The 20,034-nt window shown below is 32.7% G+C and overlaps 1 protein-coding gene across 7 annotated transcripts in view; it reads right to left on the reverse strand.

Moving 5' to 3' along the window:
* NBEA (neurobeachin) overlaps nt 1-20,034 on the reverse strand; it is a 630,249-nt gene that overhangs the window by 370,355 nt on the left and 239,860 nt on the right. For 6 of the 7 annotated variants that reach the window (XM_067713386.1, XM_067713385.1, XM_067713384.1 and 3 more), the window contains 2 exons: nt 10,202-10,356; nt 7,823-7,949 (listed from right to left, as the gene is read on the reverse strand). In XM_067713386.1, the coding sequence (XP_067569487.1) occupies nt 7,823-7,949; nt 10,202-10,356 (282 nt within the window). The remainder of the gene's footprint in view (nt 1-7,822; nt 7,950-10,201; nt 10,357-20,034) is intronic. The other variant, XM_067713382.1, reaches the window with a different exon arrangement.

Consider the following 20,034-nt stretch of genomic DNA (forward strand, 5'->3'; position numbering starts at 1 on the left):
TTGATAAAAAGTATCTTTATTAAATAGACAGGAGACATCATAATTAATGATGAAATGTTCAAAGCTTTTCATTTGAGATGAAGACAAGAATGCCTTTTCTAACCGCTTCTATAGAAAACTGTATTGGAGATACTAGGTGATACTATAAGTCAGGAAAAAGAAATAAAAAGGTGTAAGTATTTGTATAATGGGGGATAAAACTTTCAACATTCATGGATCAAATGACTGTCCATACATGCTTAGTTAGAAAGAATTATAGATAAATTAGGAAACGTAAGTATCAAATTCTACTTTTCACCTTGAAGGGGTTAAGATGGTCTACAATTACCTCCCATGCTAACAACTAGAAAATTTTACAAAATGCGGAGAACAACTATTTTCATACAAAATGTGGGGTACAAAATCCTGAGGAAAGAGAAACAAATGAGGTGAGTCCCACCATCACCCAGATTTCCTACATGGAGGTATTTCCCATATTAGGGCAGATACAGAATCCAGCAACCTTTCTCAGTTGACAAGATTAAAACTGTAGTTCAAGGAGGCAAAGGTGAATAGAATTTGGAGGGCATAGCATGCAAGAGGAAGGTGTATGGAGAGCACAGTAATCTTTGGCTGAGTAACAATCTAGGTATGGGATGCCTGAAAGCTCCCAAGATTAGAGTAGAACAACTTCTGAAGAAAGAACAATTATGGAGGAGTCATAACAGGCATCTTCTACATCTCACACAGGTCTAGAATTGTCTGCGTTCCCTCTGGCCAAAAAGGAGGGACCTCCTTAGATATACTGAGCGTTCAGGAGAAATCCAGCACACTTTCTAAGTGGCAAAATTAGCCCAAGAATAAAGGCCACCCTAGATCTGCCTTAAAAGATCTTAAAAATGCTTCATGAGGAAGAATGGTCTTTCGAACAAATGGTGCTGCAACAAATGGACATTCACAGGAAAAAATATAAACCTGGACATAAACCTCACACCTTACACATAAATTAGCTCAAAATGGGACCCCGACTTAAAACTAAAACTACTACTTAAAACCACAGAACTTTATAGAAGACACAGGAGAAAATCTTCAGTACTTAAGGTGAGGTGAAGAGTTCTTAGACATGACATCATAAGCTAGACTACAATAAAAATGCAAAGTTTCCTCTGCCAAAGACTTTATTAAGAGGACGAAACACACGAGCTACAGTCTGGGAGCAAATACTTGGAAACAACAATTTTGAAAAAGGACGTGTACTTAGAATACTGAATTCTTAAGGCTCAAAAGTGAAAAAGCAATCTAATTATAAAATGGGCAGAAGATATAAACAGACATTTTGCTGAAGAGAACACACTAATGTAAAATAAGCACACAAAAAGATGTTCAGAATCATCCATTAGGAAAATACAAATGAAGACCACAATGAGATATCACTACATACCTACCAGAATGGCCTTAAAAAAAAAAAAAAAAAAGACAATGCCGAATGCTGGTGAAAATGAAGAGAAACTGGACTATTCATACATTGCTGGTGGGAATTTTTTATAACACTAAATAGGTACTTACCATATTAGCCCAGTAATCTCACTCTGGGCACTTATCCCAGAGAAATGAAAATGTATGTTCACATAAAAACAAATGTTTATTGTAGCTTTTTTGGTACTAGCCAAAAATGGAAAAAACCCGAATGTCTTTTAGTGGGTGAATGGTTAAACAAACGGTCGTACATCCACACCATGAAATAATACTCAGAAATACAAAAGGACCCATTAATACACACAACACTTGGATGGACCTCATGGCATTATACTGAGAAAGGTCAATCTCCAAAGTCACCTCTGAAACACTTAGAAGTCAAAGAAGAAATCATAGAGGAACTTAGAGAAAATACTGTATGAAAATTAAAACAACATTAAATTTCTGAAATACAGCTAAAACAGTGCTTAGTGGAAAAGTTATGGCTTTAAATGCTCGTAATAGAAAAGAAGAAATCTAAAATCAAAGATCTAAGCAAGGGATTGGCAAATGTTTTCTGTAAAGGGTAAGATACTAAATATTTTAAGATTTTAGGGCATACTATCTCTGTTGCAACTACTTAACTCTGCCATTGTAATGTGAAAGCAGTCACAGGCAATATATAAACAAATGATGTGACTGTATTCCAATAAAAGTTTATTTACACAAAGTTTATATATAAAGTTTACGATGGCAGGAAGATTTGGTCCCTGGGCTGTAGTTTATAGACTCCTGATCTAAGTTTCCACCCTAAAAATCTAGAAAGAGAAAAGTAAGTAAACCTGAAATAACTAAAAGGAAATAAAAAGAGTGGAATTTGATGTAATAGAGACAGAAAAAAATTAATGAATTTAATGTCTAATTTCTGGGGGGAAAATTATAATATTGAAAAGTCAATGGGTACTCTAATAATGCTAAAATGAGAAAAGGCATAAATTACAAAATCAGGAATGAAAGAGGAAACATCATTAGAGATCCTACAGGTGTTTTAAAATAATAATATAATAATAAAATTATGAAAAACTTTTATGGCAATAATCCAATAACTTAGATAAAATGACTAAATTCCTAGAAGTCACAAATGACCAACACAGATGCAAAAAGAAAACAGAAAATCTGAATAGTCACTTATCCAATGAAAGAATTTAATTTGTAAAACCTCCCCAGTAAAAAAAATATTCCAGGCAGAGATGGCTCCACTGGTGAAATCTCAAAGCTACAAGAATAAATAACACTAAAGCTACAAGTGACATTATCTTTCACACAGAAAATAATAAGGAAATTACAGATAATATTGAGTTGAGAAAAGTCTAAACAATCTAACAAAGACTACTAAATTTAAGTGGATTAAGCAAAATTGCAAGACATAAAATCAGTGTACAAAAGTCAGTTGTCTTTCTATATACTACCAACACACAAAATCTTTCTTTTTTGTTTTCAGTCCTATTGAGATATAATTAACAAGACAATCATCAATTTGCTCTCTGTTAAGAAAATTTACTTGCATTTTCTATAATTTTATATAAATGGAAACATATAGTATTTATCCTTTTTTGTTTGGCTTCTAACTCAAAATTGGAAATTTAAAGTAAAAAAATTTTTTTTTTTTTTTTTTCCGGTACGCGGACCTCTCACTGTTGTGGCCTCTCCCGTTCCGCACGCTCAGGCTCAGCGGCCATGGCTCACCGGCCCAGCTGCTCCGCGGCATGTGGGATCTTCCCGGACCGGGGCAGGAACCCGTGTCCCCTGCATTGGCAGGCGGACTCTCAACCACTGCGCCACCAGGGAAGCCCAAGTAAAAATTTTAATTTAGAATATCATCAAAGACATGAAAAACTAATTAAAAAAAAGACAAAACTAAGTACAAGACCTTTACAATGAAAGCTATAATAAGTTGCTAGAGAAATTAAAAACCTCAATGAATGGAGTTATAGACAATGTTTGTAGATTAGAAGGCTCAATATTATTAAGATATCAATTCTCCCTAAATTTAAATAAATATTCAACACAATCCTAATTAACATTTCAACAGGATTTTTTTTTTAGAAATTGGCAAGCCCATTCTAAAACATATAAGAAAATGCAAACAATCTAGAAAAGTCAAAGCAACGGTCAAAAGAACAGAGTTAGAGGACTTATACTACCTGATTTCAGGATATTCTATAAGCTATAGTAATAAAGTGGCGTACTGGCATAAGGACAGCCATATAGATCATGAAGTAGTATGGAGTCCAGCAATAGGTTCACGCATAGACAGCCAATTGATTTTATACCAATGTGCCAAGGTAATTCAGTGGTGCTGAAACACTGATATACATATGGATAAAAACAAAACTGAAACTTTACCTCACCACACACACACAAAAATTAAGTGAAAATGGATCGTAGACCTAATCATAAAAGCTAAAACTACAAAATTTTTAGAAGAAAATATATGAGAATATCTTCATGACTTTTGGCTAGGTAAAGATTTCTTAAGATACAAAGGCACAAACCATAAAAGAAAAGATTTTTTGAAACGAAGGACTTGGTGAAAATTAGAAACTTCCTGTTCTAAATAATTTTAACAAAATGAAAATATAAGCCACAGAATGGAATATCTGACACAGGACATACAATCAGAATACATAAAGAATGGTGACATTTCACAAGAAAACAACCCTACTTTTTAAAAAAATAGCAAAAGATTTCAACGGTCCATTAACATATCAGAAAAAAAACTCATCATCTTTAATCATTAGGAAAATGGAAAATAAATCCGAATGAGATATGATAACCCAGAAAAGTCTTAAATTATAAAGTCTTAAAAAGACTGAGAATGCCAAGTGTTGACAAAAATATGGAACAAATGGAACTTTTACACATTGTTGAAAGGAATATAAAATGATACAACTGCTTTGCAAAACAGCTCAGTAGTTTCTTATAAAGATAAGCCTATACTTCCTATTCAACCAGTTGTTTTATTCCTATTTACCCAAGATCATATGTCTACAATACAGTTGTATTCAATTCAAATGTCCATAGAATCTTTATTTATAATAGCCCCAATCTGGAAAAAACCCAGATGTCTATCAACAAGTGAAGAGATAAATAAATAGTGGGATAGCCATATAACAGAATAATACTCAAGAATAAAAAGGAATGGACTGGGCTTCCCTGGTGGCGCAGTGGTTGAGAGTCCGCCTGCCAATGCAGGGGACACGCGTTCGTGCCCCGGTCCAGGAAGATCCCACATGCCGCGGAGTGGCTGGGCCCGTGAGCCATGGCCGCTGAGCCTGCGCGTCCGGAGCCTGTGCTCCGCAACGGGAGAGGCCACAACAGTGAGAGGCCCGCGTTCCACAGAAAAAAAAGGAATGGACTACTCATAAACAAAAAGACATGATTGAATCTCAAAATCTGAGTGAAAGAAGGTAGGCACAAGAAAGTGTATTCTATATGATTCCATCTATGTGAAATCCTAGAAAAGACAAATTTAAATTATGATATTAAAAAGCATATAAATGCTTGCCTGGGGAAGGATGGGGTAAATTATAAATGGGGCACAGGGAACGATATGGAGTGATAAATATATTCTACATCTTCATTGCGGTAGTGGTTGTATGGGCATATAAACTGTTCAAAACTCGTTAAAATGTACAGTCAAATTGAGTATTTTTAAATTGAGCTTAAACAATATAAACAAATGATCTCAATAAATTTATTTTGGAAACTAGAGAAACGAAGATACAAACACAAAATACTTAAATTATAAGAATATATCATATAAAAAACATATAATATGGGGAGGGAGAAGGGTGAGCTGTGACAGGGCAAGAGAGAGTCATGGGCATATACACACTAACAAACGCAGTAAGGTAGATAGCTAGTGGGAAGCAGCCGCATGGCACAGGGATATTGGCTCGGTGCTTTGTGACAGCCTGGAGGGGTGGGATGGGGAGGGTGGGAGGGAGGGAGACGCAACAGGGAAGACATATGGGAACATATGTTTATGTATGACTGATTCACTTTGTTATAAAGCAGAAACTAACACACCATTGTAAAGCAATTATACCCCAATAAAGATGTTAAAAAAAAAAATTAAAAAAAAAATTAAAAAAATAAAAAAAAATAAATAAATAAAAAACATATAAGACTTCTACATAAAAATCTAAAAATCATTACTGGAAAAAAATTTTTTTAAAAACTAAAGAAATGGGAGGAATAGAAGCTGTTCATAGTTTGGAAGTCACAATATTGAAAGAGATCTATAAATGAAATATAACTCCAGTTGCAACAGATCTATAAATTCCATTCCTTGCTAAAATCCCAGCAAGTTGTTTTCAATATGGATACTGATAAACTGATTCTAAAATTTAAATGGAAGTGCAAAGCATCAAGAATAGCTTAGGCTTCCTTGGAAAAAAAAAAAAAGGACAGGATGGGAAGACATTACTTATCCAGATACTGATCCTTATTAAACCTAAAGCTAATTATGACAGTATGTCACAAGGATAGACAAACAGACAAATTGGGTAGAATCGAGTGCCAAAGCAGAATCCAGTATACAGGAACACTTGATTTGTGACAAAAGCGGCAGAGCATGGGAGACAGGAGAGTTTCTCAAATAAATGGCACTGGGTCATCTTGACATCCATAGTACTCCTACGTCATAAAATTCACAAAACTCAATTCCAGATGAACTATGTATCTAAATATAAAAAGCACAAATAAAGCAGCCAGAGGATGAGATGGGGAAAATGTAGGCAAAGATTTCATCTATAACATAAAAAGCACTGAAAAACAAAAACTCGATAAATTGAGTTTCATTAAAATTTACAACTTGTGTTGATCAAAACATATCACATAGATAATAAGAAAAGCCACAGAATGGGAGAAGATATATATACAACATATAATCATCAAAGGGCTCATTTTCAAAATGCATAAGGAGAAGAGACTTTACAAATTAAGAAGACAACTCAACGTTTTAAAATGAGTAAGAGATTCCAACAGGGAAATCACAAAAGAGGAAAACCAAAAGACCAATAAATATATAAGAAGGTGCTCAACCTTGTTAACTATCAGGAAAATACAAACTAAAAATACAATGAAATACCACTATACTTCTACCAAAATGGCTAAAATGTAAAAGTGACAATACTAAGTATTGTTAAAGATATAAAAAATTAGGCACTCTCATACGCTGCTAATGAGTTAGTAAACTTGCATTAACCACTTCGGAAAACATTTGGCATTATCTAGTAAAACTGAACATACACAAACACTATGAATCAGCAATTCCATTCAGTTATTTACCCAACAGATATGCATACAAATGTGTAGGATACCCAAGAGTAATGTACAAGCAGCACTGTTATGTAAAAAAGCAGCATTATTTGCAACAGTCCCAAACTGGAAAATTCCAAATGCCCATCATCAATAAAATAGATTAATAAATTGTAGTATACAACCACCAAGGAATGAACATGAACAAAACTATTGCTACAGGCAATACAGATAAATCTCATAAACATAATGTTGAGAAAAAGTAGCCAGAGACAAAAAGAATACATAACGTGCAACTCCACTCATATAAAATTCAAAAAAGACAAAACTAATCTAGTATTAAGTCAGAGTGATGAATTTGAAGAGGAGCAAGAATAGTGGCAAAAAAAGGAGCAAAAGGTGGGGGCTTTGTGGTACCTGTAACGTTCTATTTCTTGCCCTGAGTGATAGTAACATAACATCGTTCTTTCATTGAGCTTTTACACTTCAATTAAAAATGTGAATACACACACATACTGTGTGTATGTATATGTGCAATTTAACTCCAAGCATTTTGGTCAAACTCTTCTAGGAATTCTCTCTGACATGATACTGCAAATCATTTTTATCTATTAATCGCAATAGAAAAGATAATGTTTGGTGATTCAACTTTCAATTATATATGTTATATATAACTCTGCAGATTTATTTTGAAAGTCTATATTTTAAACTCACCACCCCAAAGATGTCCAATTTTATCATGGTGCCACGTTTGCATGTTTCTACCTTACAGGAAACAGTAATGTGCTATATGACAATGGATTATAAACTCAGGAAAGTCAGATCATGAAAACCATTCAAGATCTCTCAGTTTAGACTGAAATATAATAAATGATTTTTATATAATGAATAACTATCTAAAAATATCAAAACATTGCAATTATGAGATATAATCACAAAATACATAATTAAACATTCTTAAGAATTCTTAACTATATCTTTGTATTTAATGTATTCTGTTTCACTATTTTTGAGGTGAGAGGAAGGGAGTAAAAGGAGTAAAAAAACAAATAGTTATGTATACCTCATATTTTCAGCCGAATCTTCTGGCATTGGAGCAACAGTTTGTACAGCTGGAAGGTTTTTGCTGGTAGCACCATTCACAAAACTAGAAGAGGAGGAAGAAGAAGAGGACCCCGAATCCACGGCACCTGTTCCCAAAATAATAATTTTTAGTCTTAAGTATAAATTTATTTAACAAAATAATTTTCATTACATCATTACTATCTGAGTTTGAAAAAAATATTCATCTGAATTTCAAAATAGAATTTGGCCATTAAAAAATCATTTGGTCATCGGTACACTAATAACTCTTTATAATTATTAAAAATAGCTATTGCATTAAAATCCAGTTTATTTACTTATGTTACTCTAAACAAAACTACATATTACAAATGGGATATAAATAAAAGACATCAACAAATGAAAATAATTTTAGATAAAATGAGGCTGATAAAACAATGCAAATTTAGATGTGAAAAATTTATGTTTTTATTGCTATATTGTTATATTTTTAGTTTTCATCATATAAGATATAATTTGCAATAAACTATCTCAACATAAATTTGTGGCACTGCAGCATCAGTGCTTATTTTGATAAAATGATTGCTTAAGAAGGGCTATAATGAGTATAAGATTTGTACCCGATTTTAAAATAATGAGTTCTCCTCAACGATATGAAGACGCCATTTTAGAACAGATTTTCCTATATTAACACCATGTAAGTATATTTAAATAGCAGTGGAGTTGAGGGACATCTAGTGTTCCTAAATATTATCTTATCTTTATCTTATCTAACACTAATTCCCATAAAACTGGGATTTTCACAACACTTACACAGCATGTATATGTCAAAATCTAAACGAGTCTTGGGTCCAGTTTAGATGTTGGCCCTCAATTTCTTTGTGTGTGTGTTTGTGTATCTGTATATATGTATTTCTAAGGAGGATGTTCATTACTTACATTTTTTTATTGTAGTATATGCTTTATACTATCACTGGACTTCTAGCTACCATCATTTCCCATATCTATTATTAATTCATAGAATAGGAATTAAAGGAAAATATCATACCTTGTTTCAAATAAAGATAAAAGAGAGATGACTTGCTTTTTCATTTACTTATCTCTTAAAGAGTAAGGATTTAGTCAATAAACACCAAATGTAGATTTTTTTCTTTCTACTACATTGGTATATTTTAAAAATCTTAACACTTTTCTGAGTATACATTTCGGTAAAAGGAAAACATTTTTATTCCTTTTTCTAGAAAGCAGAATGAGTATAAGGAGTAAGACTGTAAACTGGATAGAAAAAACTTTATATAAAGTTTTCAGATAAGTCAGATACAAATATTTATATATATATCTATACATAAATCAAAGATGTTTTGTTTTTTAACACAATTCCATTAATGATTTTTATTTACTAACATAAATATGCTTGATAGAGTACATTCTACTTACTACAACCCCATAAATGTGCTGTTCATGATATGTCAGACTGAGGTGGTATGATAAACAAGATAAATACAGAAAGCACAAAGAAGAGCTATGAAATTAATAAAAATGGGAATAATCTAAGTAATGATAATAGATGTAAAAGTTCAAGGCTATACAGTTTGGAGAAGAGAAGGCTACTATAGTCAGGGAAGAAAAGTCAGGGATCATCTTGCGTTGTATAAATACCTAAAATGGAATCACAAAGATTTGGGTAAGGATTTATTTAGCTAATAATCAACAGGAACATTTCTGGAAATTTACAAAAAAAAAAAAAAGGTTATTTTAGGCAGGCTTTTAAAATCTGTAGTGATTTGGAATTTTCTGTTTCTAGAATTATTAGGAAAATGTTGGACAATGAATTGGATATAATTGTAATCTAAGTATATAAATTAATTCAATGTCAAACAATGGTTCTTATTCACATGCACGTTTTGTCAAGTTGAGGCTCTTGCATATCGTCAAGGTTCTCAGGGGAGCTTGGTAAAAAATACATATTAGGTTTCAACCAGTAAATGTCACTAAATCTGTTTTCTGTCACTAATATATTTAATATACCTTGATATTCTTGGTACAATTTACTAATTTTTATGTATCAAATGTCAGTGTTCAAATTATCTTTTGGTTTTGCTCCCCAAATATCTTTCAGCAAACTGAGTTCACTCTGAAAGTAAATAGCATCATGTTTTGAGAAGACTCAAAACAAAACCCACAGTGTTCTCAAACTAAAAAGTACACCCTAGAACCATAAATTCTGAAAGATAACATGAAGAATAACCTTCTTAAAGGTTAAGGTAATCTTAAATGATCAGGGTATTTTAATTTTTAAGATCAAATAAGCAGAAGAAATGAAGATACAGAAAACAGAAAGAAAAAGATGAGGTATCACAAAAATAGATAAAGACAATACCTGTTGTATTAATCATACTTTTTGGTGTAGCTCCAGTAGCAGCAAATATATTAGAGGTACTGCCTGTTGGCAGCCCACTTCCAGCAGCAGCGGCTCCTACAGTGGTTACAGCTAAACTACCTGGAGGGGGCTTCTTAACAGGGACCACGACACTCCTGCCAAGAAATGATGAAAAATAACACAAGGTCTAAGATGAATTCTAATCCTGCTATGGCAGATACATGTAATCAACATCAAATTTTCTTTTCTTTCTTTTTGCCTTTTTTTTTTTTTTTTAATTCCTGATCCCAACTTAATTGGTGAAAAGGATATAGACATTAAGGATATATTGTAAAGTGTGTTAACTATTATAATTCATTTGGCAAACATTTATGTAGAATCTAGAATTTGCAAATCTTTTTTAAGATGACATGTGGTCTATAATCATGAATCTGGGAAAACTGGAAAAATGCGTGCTCAAGTTAGATTTTTCATATGCATATAGGGATTTTTTTTGTGTGAAAACATACATACATATAATGTTCATCCTATCTCTATCATATTCTAAATGTGGAAAATAGTCATAAAAACGTTTGAAAGCCAAATTCTGAAGCTTCCTCATAGTAAAGCTAAATATTAAGCCAAGAAATATGGAATAACAACTAATGGCATAATAAAATTAAACTTTATTTTCCTGAACAAAATTGAGTTGTTTTTCATAGTAGGAATGCTATTATAACGAAAGAGAACTGAGAGGATACAATAGACATTTGGTAAGAGATCTATTTAGCTTCTAAACTTTGTGAACTTAGAAGTTGAAAATTTCCTCATGTTTCGTTAGCATATTTAAATGAATTTCATAAAAAAAACATTTCTGAACTTAACATCTGTGTTAACCCTAAATAATAAATGGATGTGAATAGTAGTCAATTTAAAAGATAAAGAAACTATTTCTTTAACATAATAAATATCTTTACTTCTTTTCAGTGAAGCTTCATTTTTCTCAAAGTTTACAGCATTCCAACTCCACTTAATAAATACTTTCAAGCATTACTCATTGAACTTATTTATCTAGAAAGTAGATGTATGAGATATTTTAAGTTCAAATATAATGCTTGAAAACTAATGACTGAGAGTAAAAAATATCCAATCTAAACTAGGTCTTTTAAATGTATTTATATTTTATAATTTTCTCATTAAAAAGTTCTACTTAAAGGAAACTATATCAATGGCTCATTGTCAAATAAGTCTATGGCTTAAACTTCCTTAATACCAATGATTTTCAAAGAAAAATGACTTTGTCAATACAAAAAATCTAAATTTATAAGAATTATTATTTTCAATTTTAGGGGTATTTAAAACTTTTTTGTGACCAAAGTAATTATAATCTTAAATAATTTTACTCGTGACAAAAACCTTCATTATCTCTTTCTGGATACTTTTTTTTTTCCTTAATGGATAGTGTCAAATTCATCAGACTCAACCTTGAACTTTCAACTATCTTATTAAATTTCGAAAAGCACACACTATGCTTTCAATCCCTTCATTGATCATTCCTCATTGAACACCTTCATTTATTTCACTGAGAGGTGGTGTGACATTATGGAGAATACAGGATGTGGAGTTAGAAGATTAAGGCTTGAGAACTAAATCACTCTCAAGCTATGTGATATTAAATTTCAGTTTTTCAGTACAAATGGCAAGACAAATGCCACTTCACATATGACTGGAGAAATGAAATGAGACTGTATTTAAAAGAACTTTGTCAATTATGAGACGCCTTATAAATGTTAATAACTGTTACCATTTTCTAAAGTGAAATAATTCTCTGCTTCCAAGATAAGGTATTTAGTTACAGTGATCTACATAAAGATCAATAGAAAAGAAACCAAACTAATATTTTGGATTTATCATCAAAAGTCTTCCCTAAACTTCTAAACTATTTCATTGCCTATCTAGAAAGAAGAGAAAATGATCAATTCTTGATTTGAAAAGAAGTCATTAGTAAAACTACAATATTTTTCCCTAAATCTCTCATTAAAATCCTTATGGATAAAATACAGAAACACAGGCTGATTGACAGTGCTGTGAGACAAATTTGTAGATGGTAGGAAACCGATCATTACCAACTTTGTACAAAAGCTCTCTGTAACAGGCTACTACAGGCATCTTGTCAAGTACTGAGGGTATGAGATATGTATTATGAAAAATCAGTTATATGAATGAGGGAAAAAATTTTCATCTCAACAACCTGTAATGATGGCTTGTAAATAAATGCAAACAACATCAAATGCCTTTCTACTAAAAAACTTCTAAAAACATCTGATTTAATAGCAATTGACATGAAAGCCTCCAGACACTTCACTGACAGCAAACTCAGCAGTCTGGTAGTTAGTACAACATGGGATATAAATAGAGTACAGTGTCTAGAAGCCCAGTTTTTAATGTCAAACAGACCTGAGTTAGAATTCTACCTCTATCTATTTTACTTTGGTAGTATATATATGTCTAAGGTAGTAAGCAAATAAATCTCTCTAAGCTCCATTCTCCTTACCTTTAAAATAAGACATAATAGTTTGTACTTCATAAGATTGTTACAAAGATAAAAGGATATACTGCATATAAAATGCTTAGCACTTTACCTGGAATATTATAAGTGGTCCAAACATTTTAGCTATCATTAGTATTGCTATGGCTCCCAAAAGTGCTGATGCGATCTGGGTCTACCTCAGCAACAGTATCCAGAGTCAAAGAAGCAATAATCCTGATATACTTTGTGACTGTCAGACCTCATAAAGTCCTATGTATAGGTTTAGGCACCATATTTCAAGAATAATGACAAAAAGCATCATGTCCATAAAAGAACAGTTAGGATGACAGTAGATCTAGAACACAAGTCATATCAGGAAAGACTGAGAGTCTAGAAAATTATAGTAAAGACGTGAGAAAAAATTACACCAATTTTTTAAAATCTGAAGGCATTTGACAAGGAAACAAGATGAAATTTCCATGTATCTCCAAATACCAGATTAGGGCCAACAGGGTAAAGAACTCTCTAGTAATTTTTATGAGCACCAGTTTCCAAACACTGATGTGTTCAAAGGGATAGGACGACCATGTCACAAGAGTGGTGGTGAGAGAGGTGGGAAGCTGGTTTGACTGATTTCTCCAATTCTTTTTCAATCCATAATTTTATGTATTTGTTAGAACTACTATTTCCCCTTCGATTATTATGCTGAAATTGTTTATCTAGAATCAGAGGACTGTCCATTTTGGTCCTTAATATCATTTCTTCACCAACACTACCCATTCCCTAACACCTCAGACCATTCTCTCTCCTAAGCAATATATTTTACAAATTATTTGAATGTTTATACTTGCCAGTATGTGTTGATAACGTATTAGTTATTTTCTGGAATGATATTATGTATTTGCAACTACTTATATATGAAAGTAAAAATTTTCAGCTTTTACAAAATCTTAGTCAACATTTTCCACTTGGTTACTTATCCCCCCCTACATCAAAAGGCTTACCTAGGAGTCTATGTACCCATTGTGGGTACCCCATTAGGGTGCATAAAAACACACAAATTTTTAGAGTATATACATTTTTCTAGGGTGAGCATACAATTTTTATCTGGATTTCAAAAATATAGCCACAAAAGTTGAGCCAACAATCTAAACTATTAACATATTCCATTCTTCTACTAGATCTGCCAGTCATACTGATGGATATCTAGAATACTCTACACTACACACATTTTAAAAAATGCATTATTCTATCTTATGAATATTCTTTCCATATTTTCCCATACAATTTCACACTTCTGTCCCACAACTTTAAGACTGAAAACTATAAAGAAGTGGAAAATGCCTTTATACTACATATAATCTATACATGTGCCAAGGCTGTAAAGGTTATCATCAAAGTAGCACAAGCCAGAAAACTATTCTATCTAATTCACTTCAACAAAATGTTTCACTGAGTGATTAATTATATGTTTTGTAATACATTGAGTGTATTACAAAATACATGTAAGTGTAAAATTTTCCATCATTGAATTCATCCTATCTCAAAGCCATAGATTTGGGGTGTGATCTTAAGATTTGCTCATTCATTTAACTCTGACGTGTGAGGGACTGTTCTGAGTTCTGAGATATAGCAATGTATAGAACAGACAAAATCTCTGCCCTCATGGAATTTACATTTCAATAGGGAGAGACAGAAAATACAATAACATAAATGATTAAATATAGTATACCAAGTGGTAAGTGTTGTGAGAAAAATAAGCATAGACAGGAATAACGAGTATTATTGGAAGGGTGGCTAAGAGAAGACATATTCAAAAGGTGGTATTTGAGGAAACACTGACAGGGTGAATGAACAAGCCAGGAGGGTATCTAGGGAAGAGTGTCATGGGATAGCAAACAGAAAGAAGGCTAGTGTGACTTGAGAAGATTGAGTGATATGCAGAGATATAAGAGATGAGATTAAAGAAGTAACAGGGCCTCAGATCATAGGTCCTTATAGTCCACTGTAAAGATGCTGTCTTTTCCTCAGAGTGGGATCAGCAGCCATTAAAAGCTTAGGAATAGGGGAGCAATATAACATTAGGTTGTAACAGGATCACGCTGGCTGCTATGTTAAGGATAGACAAGGGGGAAAAGGCAAATGGCGGGGAGACTGGTTAGGAGAATACTACAATAATCTAAGTAAGAAATGCGAGTAGTTTGGATCAGAATTGCAAACTGAAACTGGTGAACAATGGGTCAAATTTTGACTATATTAAGAAGGCAGAACAAACACGACTTGCAGAAGACTGGATGTGGGTATGAGAGAAAAGTCAAAGATTACGTAAAGATTTCTGCCTTAAGCAACTGGAAGGGCAGAACTGCCATTAACTAAGATAGGGACTGCTATGGTTGGAACAGTTTTTTTTTGTTGTTGTTGTTTTTTTATAACTGTTATTAATCATCCAAGTAGTAATGTTGAATAAGCAATCAGATAGATGAGTCTTCAGTTTAGGAGACAGGTTTGGGCTGAGACATAAAATTGGTAGTAATCAGACTATATGTTATTTAATGCCAGGAACATGGATGAAATCACCAAAGAAGTCAATGCAAATAGATGGAAGAAGTGGTCCAAAGACAGAGTCTTGGGGATCTCCATTAACTAGTTATGTGAGTTTTGTAAAAAGGATACTATTTTATCTGTACACCTCAAGAACTGTCCTAAGTGTAAAGCGAGATACTGAAGATAAGAAATGGCTTTTAAATAGTGACTTATTAAGACAAGTGAGTTTTATATCTCACTCATGGATCCTATAATAATTCCTTTCTTCTTTCCACTTGCTCCCTCTCTTCTGTAACACTTACTGAGCACTGACAGGTTAAGGGAATACAACTACACTGACAAGTTAGGGGATACCAAGACAAGTAAGACATAACCCGTGTCAGAGATACTTGAAGAAAATACAAGAGACAAATAAATCAACTGCAATGTATTTCAATAACAACTCTGATTAGAGTTATGCACAAGAACTTTCAGAAACATAAAGGATGAGCTTTATCAGGGAAGAGTAAGCTGAATTGAAAAGGACCAATGGGAATCAGCCAAGAAGAGGAAAGTTCAATATTAGAAACTTCATGAGGCGAAGAGATATGAAAAATCATAAAAGATTGAAGGACTGCAAATAGATCCTTACGGCTGGTGAAAGATGAGGACTTTATATTCCAAACTAAGAAGTTCATCCTTTACTGTGTAATAAGAAATGGTTTCAAAATCTTCATCAGTATTGCATTTAAGAAAAACATCTCTGACATAAATGCGGAAGATGCATTTGGTGGGGGAACACCTGGAAACAGGTGATAGCTTTGAAACTGGGCATGTCAAATCTTTTCTGGAGTTCAGGTCTTTTAACCAAGTTCATAACTATCGGCCACTTTTTGAGACAAACTGTAAGGCCATCTCATTTATTCTAGGAATTTGGAACTTTATGGGACTTTTTGGAAATAATGCATTATTCTATATGTTGGGAAACTGAGTCCCAGAGAACCAAAGAGAATAGATAAGGGTCACACAACTAATTACAGAGACCCATTACTGATAGCCATTTCTTCTAATTTCTAGATTATTACTCTTTATCTAACAAGGCTTACTGTTGTTAAACATTTATCTTGAAAGAAAAAATTGAAACTATGAAGAAAAAAAATTTACTTCTGCTTTTAAGCTGACATTACAATTTACTGCAGCTCATTAGAAATCACAAGTTTATTTATGATGTTTTCATGATTTATTCATTGCTATCTTGTAACGTATTTAGAATACCCGTAGAGAAAGAGGATGTATGAAAAATAACTGAGTGTTTCATTAGTCCACCCTTTAAAGAGAGATGCTTTTTTCAGCTCACTGAACTGTCTGTGGAAATGCCAGGAGAGAAAAAGGCAACAACATTGGGGAAATTAGGATACAACCATGCTGGGTCAAAACTGCATCTTCTGGCAACTGGCCTTAAAATACTATACCCAGGGTACTTGGAGCATAATACAAGCTGGGATTTCAGTGGCTAGGTATCATAGAAACTTTCAATTGTAAAGGCTGGCAGAGTTTTAATCAATGTAGCTTACATTTACTTGCTCATCCTTTAAGTGATATAATCAAAACACTTTTTAAAAAAAATTAGAAAACTGTAAGAACAGAAATTGAAGTACTCAGCAGTAATTGTAAGTTTTCATATTCTGACTTAATTCTAAGCTTAAAGAAATCAATGTAGGAGGATTCCATCATCTCTACTAAACATTTCTTTTTTATTTATCCTAAATTATCATCCTTAGCACTAATATTTAAAACATTAATGTTAAAAAACTAGAGAGAGAATACCTAGACTAAGCTTATAGTTTAGGTTCAGTAATATGAAGGCTATATATATTGTTTTTTAGTCCCATAATATTTACAAAATATTTTTTATTTCAGAGATTTTCTTTTTCAGAGAATGAAACACTTGGAAGCAAGGATATTAAAAGTTTGAGGGGAAAAAATACAAACTAATTTGCCCGAACATATCAAACCCAGTAACTGAAACACAAGCAGGTATGTGAAATCTAAAAGGATGAAATATAAATCATAAGATCATTGTATACTAGCCAGAGAAGCAACACAATTACTAGCTTTTTGTGATATCCCAGACTTAAGATAATTTTCTGAAATATAACGACAGTTAAAATGTATGGAGAAGCATATTGTCCTCTGCCTTTTTTTATTGTCTTTTGTCCAAACTAAGGGGGCGTCTCAGGAATCCCTGGAGAATTAAGACTGAGCTAAATCACAGATATATACAAAATTCTCAAAAGATTAAAAGCATTTGGATATACAGGGTTAAATTTTAGTTTACAGGATATGGTAAAGCTTAATTGGTGGTTTTAGAGAAAAGCATTCCCTCAATCTAAAAGTTACAGAGTTACTGATGCCTGAAAAAAATACAGCTCAGCGAGGCTATTTTATAAACCATAGATCTACACAGAAATCTACCACAAGAGACAGTACTGTTGGGGAACTCTGCAACTAGATTTATAAGTTCTATTATGAGATTATTAAACTCTTCTCTTAGAAATAAAACCACGATAAATATTCCTCTTCGCTTCATAGTAACAAAACAGTAGAAAAACTCTTGTAGTTTCATAATCATATTTCCTCTACACATACAGTGTGTTCCATCTATAGAATGACAGTAGCGGATGTCTAGGATTTTCAGTGCTTTACAATGCATAAATATACATTTGTTAGGGCCACTCATTGTAATCAAAGACATATACTTAAATCTGCATAGATGATGACTGGAGGAAATGAAAGAAAAAGAATCAGCATTTCCCATATATATAGATAAAATTTATATAATATTTCATAATACAACCTGATGAAAGATTTAATACTAAAAGAAAAAGGTTTATTTTAGTTAAGTCTAAATGTTTCTAAAATTTGATGTTGCAATTTACCGAATGAAAACGATATTACAAACTTCAAAACACTGAAATTCATCAATGTGCCATCCTAAGTGAGGAGAAACTCCACATGTAAAACGTAAGTTAACATAACTCAATTAACATCAGTTGTTTTAGGAAGTTATTCCCAAACTTACAATCTAGAATAAGTATAAAGAATACATTGTTAGCACGTTTTCAATAGAACAAATAAACTATTGGCTAACAAAAGGAAAATCCTAGGTGATTTCCACTGCGATTGTACAATATTATTATGTATGATTTAGTTACAAAGAAATGAGCGGCTGAGTTTACAGCTATTTTTCAACTAAAGATATAAACGAAAAATACATTATTGGTAGAGTAAGACCCATGCTAATTCTGTGTTTGAAACTGTAAGTATTCAAGACTTGCCTCTAAAGCCTGTCTTCTTGGATCCTATTTTCAAGGAATTCAATCTGATGTTAAAAGACATGTCATAACTTGAATTTCAGACTTTAGTGCTTCAGAAATATGTTTATATACTTCATAATGTAATTATAGCTACCTTAAGACAGATAAGGCAAATGGTAGCAATATATTGGAAATATGATTGAAAAATGCAGTTGTCCAGAAGCACTTGTGGGGATGATGTCTCAGAAAAGCTGCTCAAAGCTCCAGAGTTTGAAGTTAAATTTTTGATGTTGTCACTCTCAATCTATTGAATGGCTGACAGACAATCAAACCCGTCTGGCTGGCTGGCAGCTCATTTTCCTGGCAGGTGGCAAACAATTAGACACACCAATTTGTGCCTCCTGATGACATTAAAGCATGAAACTAAGTTGTATGCAGGGCCTAGTGATTTGTGTGAAAGCATTTCAAAAATAATACTCTTTGCCGTGGCAACTCATTTCAGACTGCCACCTCCCATTATGGCTTTGAGCACTGAAGACGACAGACTTGAGTTACGTGCAGTGCAAGGCCGCTTCTGTTCAATCCGTCATCAGCGCCCCCTGAGACCTCAATCCCCTCCTTTCATCAATATCACCTCATCATTTACATTTGATAGTACTTGAGCTACTGCATATATTAACTACACTGGAGACCCTTCTCCTAAAAAGAATTGAAATATGCTTTGTGCTCCTCGATTTCATTTCTGCTTATGCAATTTAGAAGAATGATTCCACTCTCATTGCATTTTGCACAAATGCTACCAGGAACAAGTGGAAAGTTCTATTTTTTGTAAAGCAATATCCTCAAAAGTATAATAAATTTTGAGTAGCTAAGAATATCGGCACTCAGATGACTGCTTCATTAAGTTTTAATGAAAAAAACTGTTCTAACGATAATCCAAATTAGAACAGAAATATTTTACTTAATGTTTATTTCACTGGATTCTCTTATGCATATTACAATGATTCTCTGTATCTACTGTTTTATATTTTAACAAAATTTAGGTAGAGAACTTAAAAATTAAATGGAACATAAAATTTATGACCCCAAGTTAAATTATTATACCATTTATTTATAGATAAAGATTTATAGATATATACAAATACTTACATGCTTATGCTTATATAAACTCATAAACACACATACACATATATCCTGGGAACACAAACCAAATATGAATTGGCATAAGGAACATCCAAGGAACTATATGAATGAACCTCCAAACTATTAAAAAAAAGAAACAATTTCCTACCTTTTATACCCCTCCTTTTTTTAGTTTTTAAAAAACTTCTGACACTTAACACATTTTATCTTATAGACAACTATCTGCAAACATTTTATCTCCTTTTACTACTTTAAGTTCATAGAAAACAAACCTGATTCTCTCTCTTTATATTTGACATGATGACTAATGCCATTCATATTTTCACAATAAATTTTCAAGA

The sequence above is a fragment of the Pseudorca crassidens genome, chromosome 18, assembly GCF_039906515.1.
Source record: "Pseudorca crassidens isolate mPseCra1 chromosome 18, mPseCra1.hap1, whole genome shotgun sequence".
Classification (NCBI taxonomy): domain Eukaryota; kingdom Metazoa; phylum Chordata; class Mammalia; order Artiodactyla; family Delphinidae; genus Pseudorca; species Pseudorca crassidens.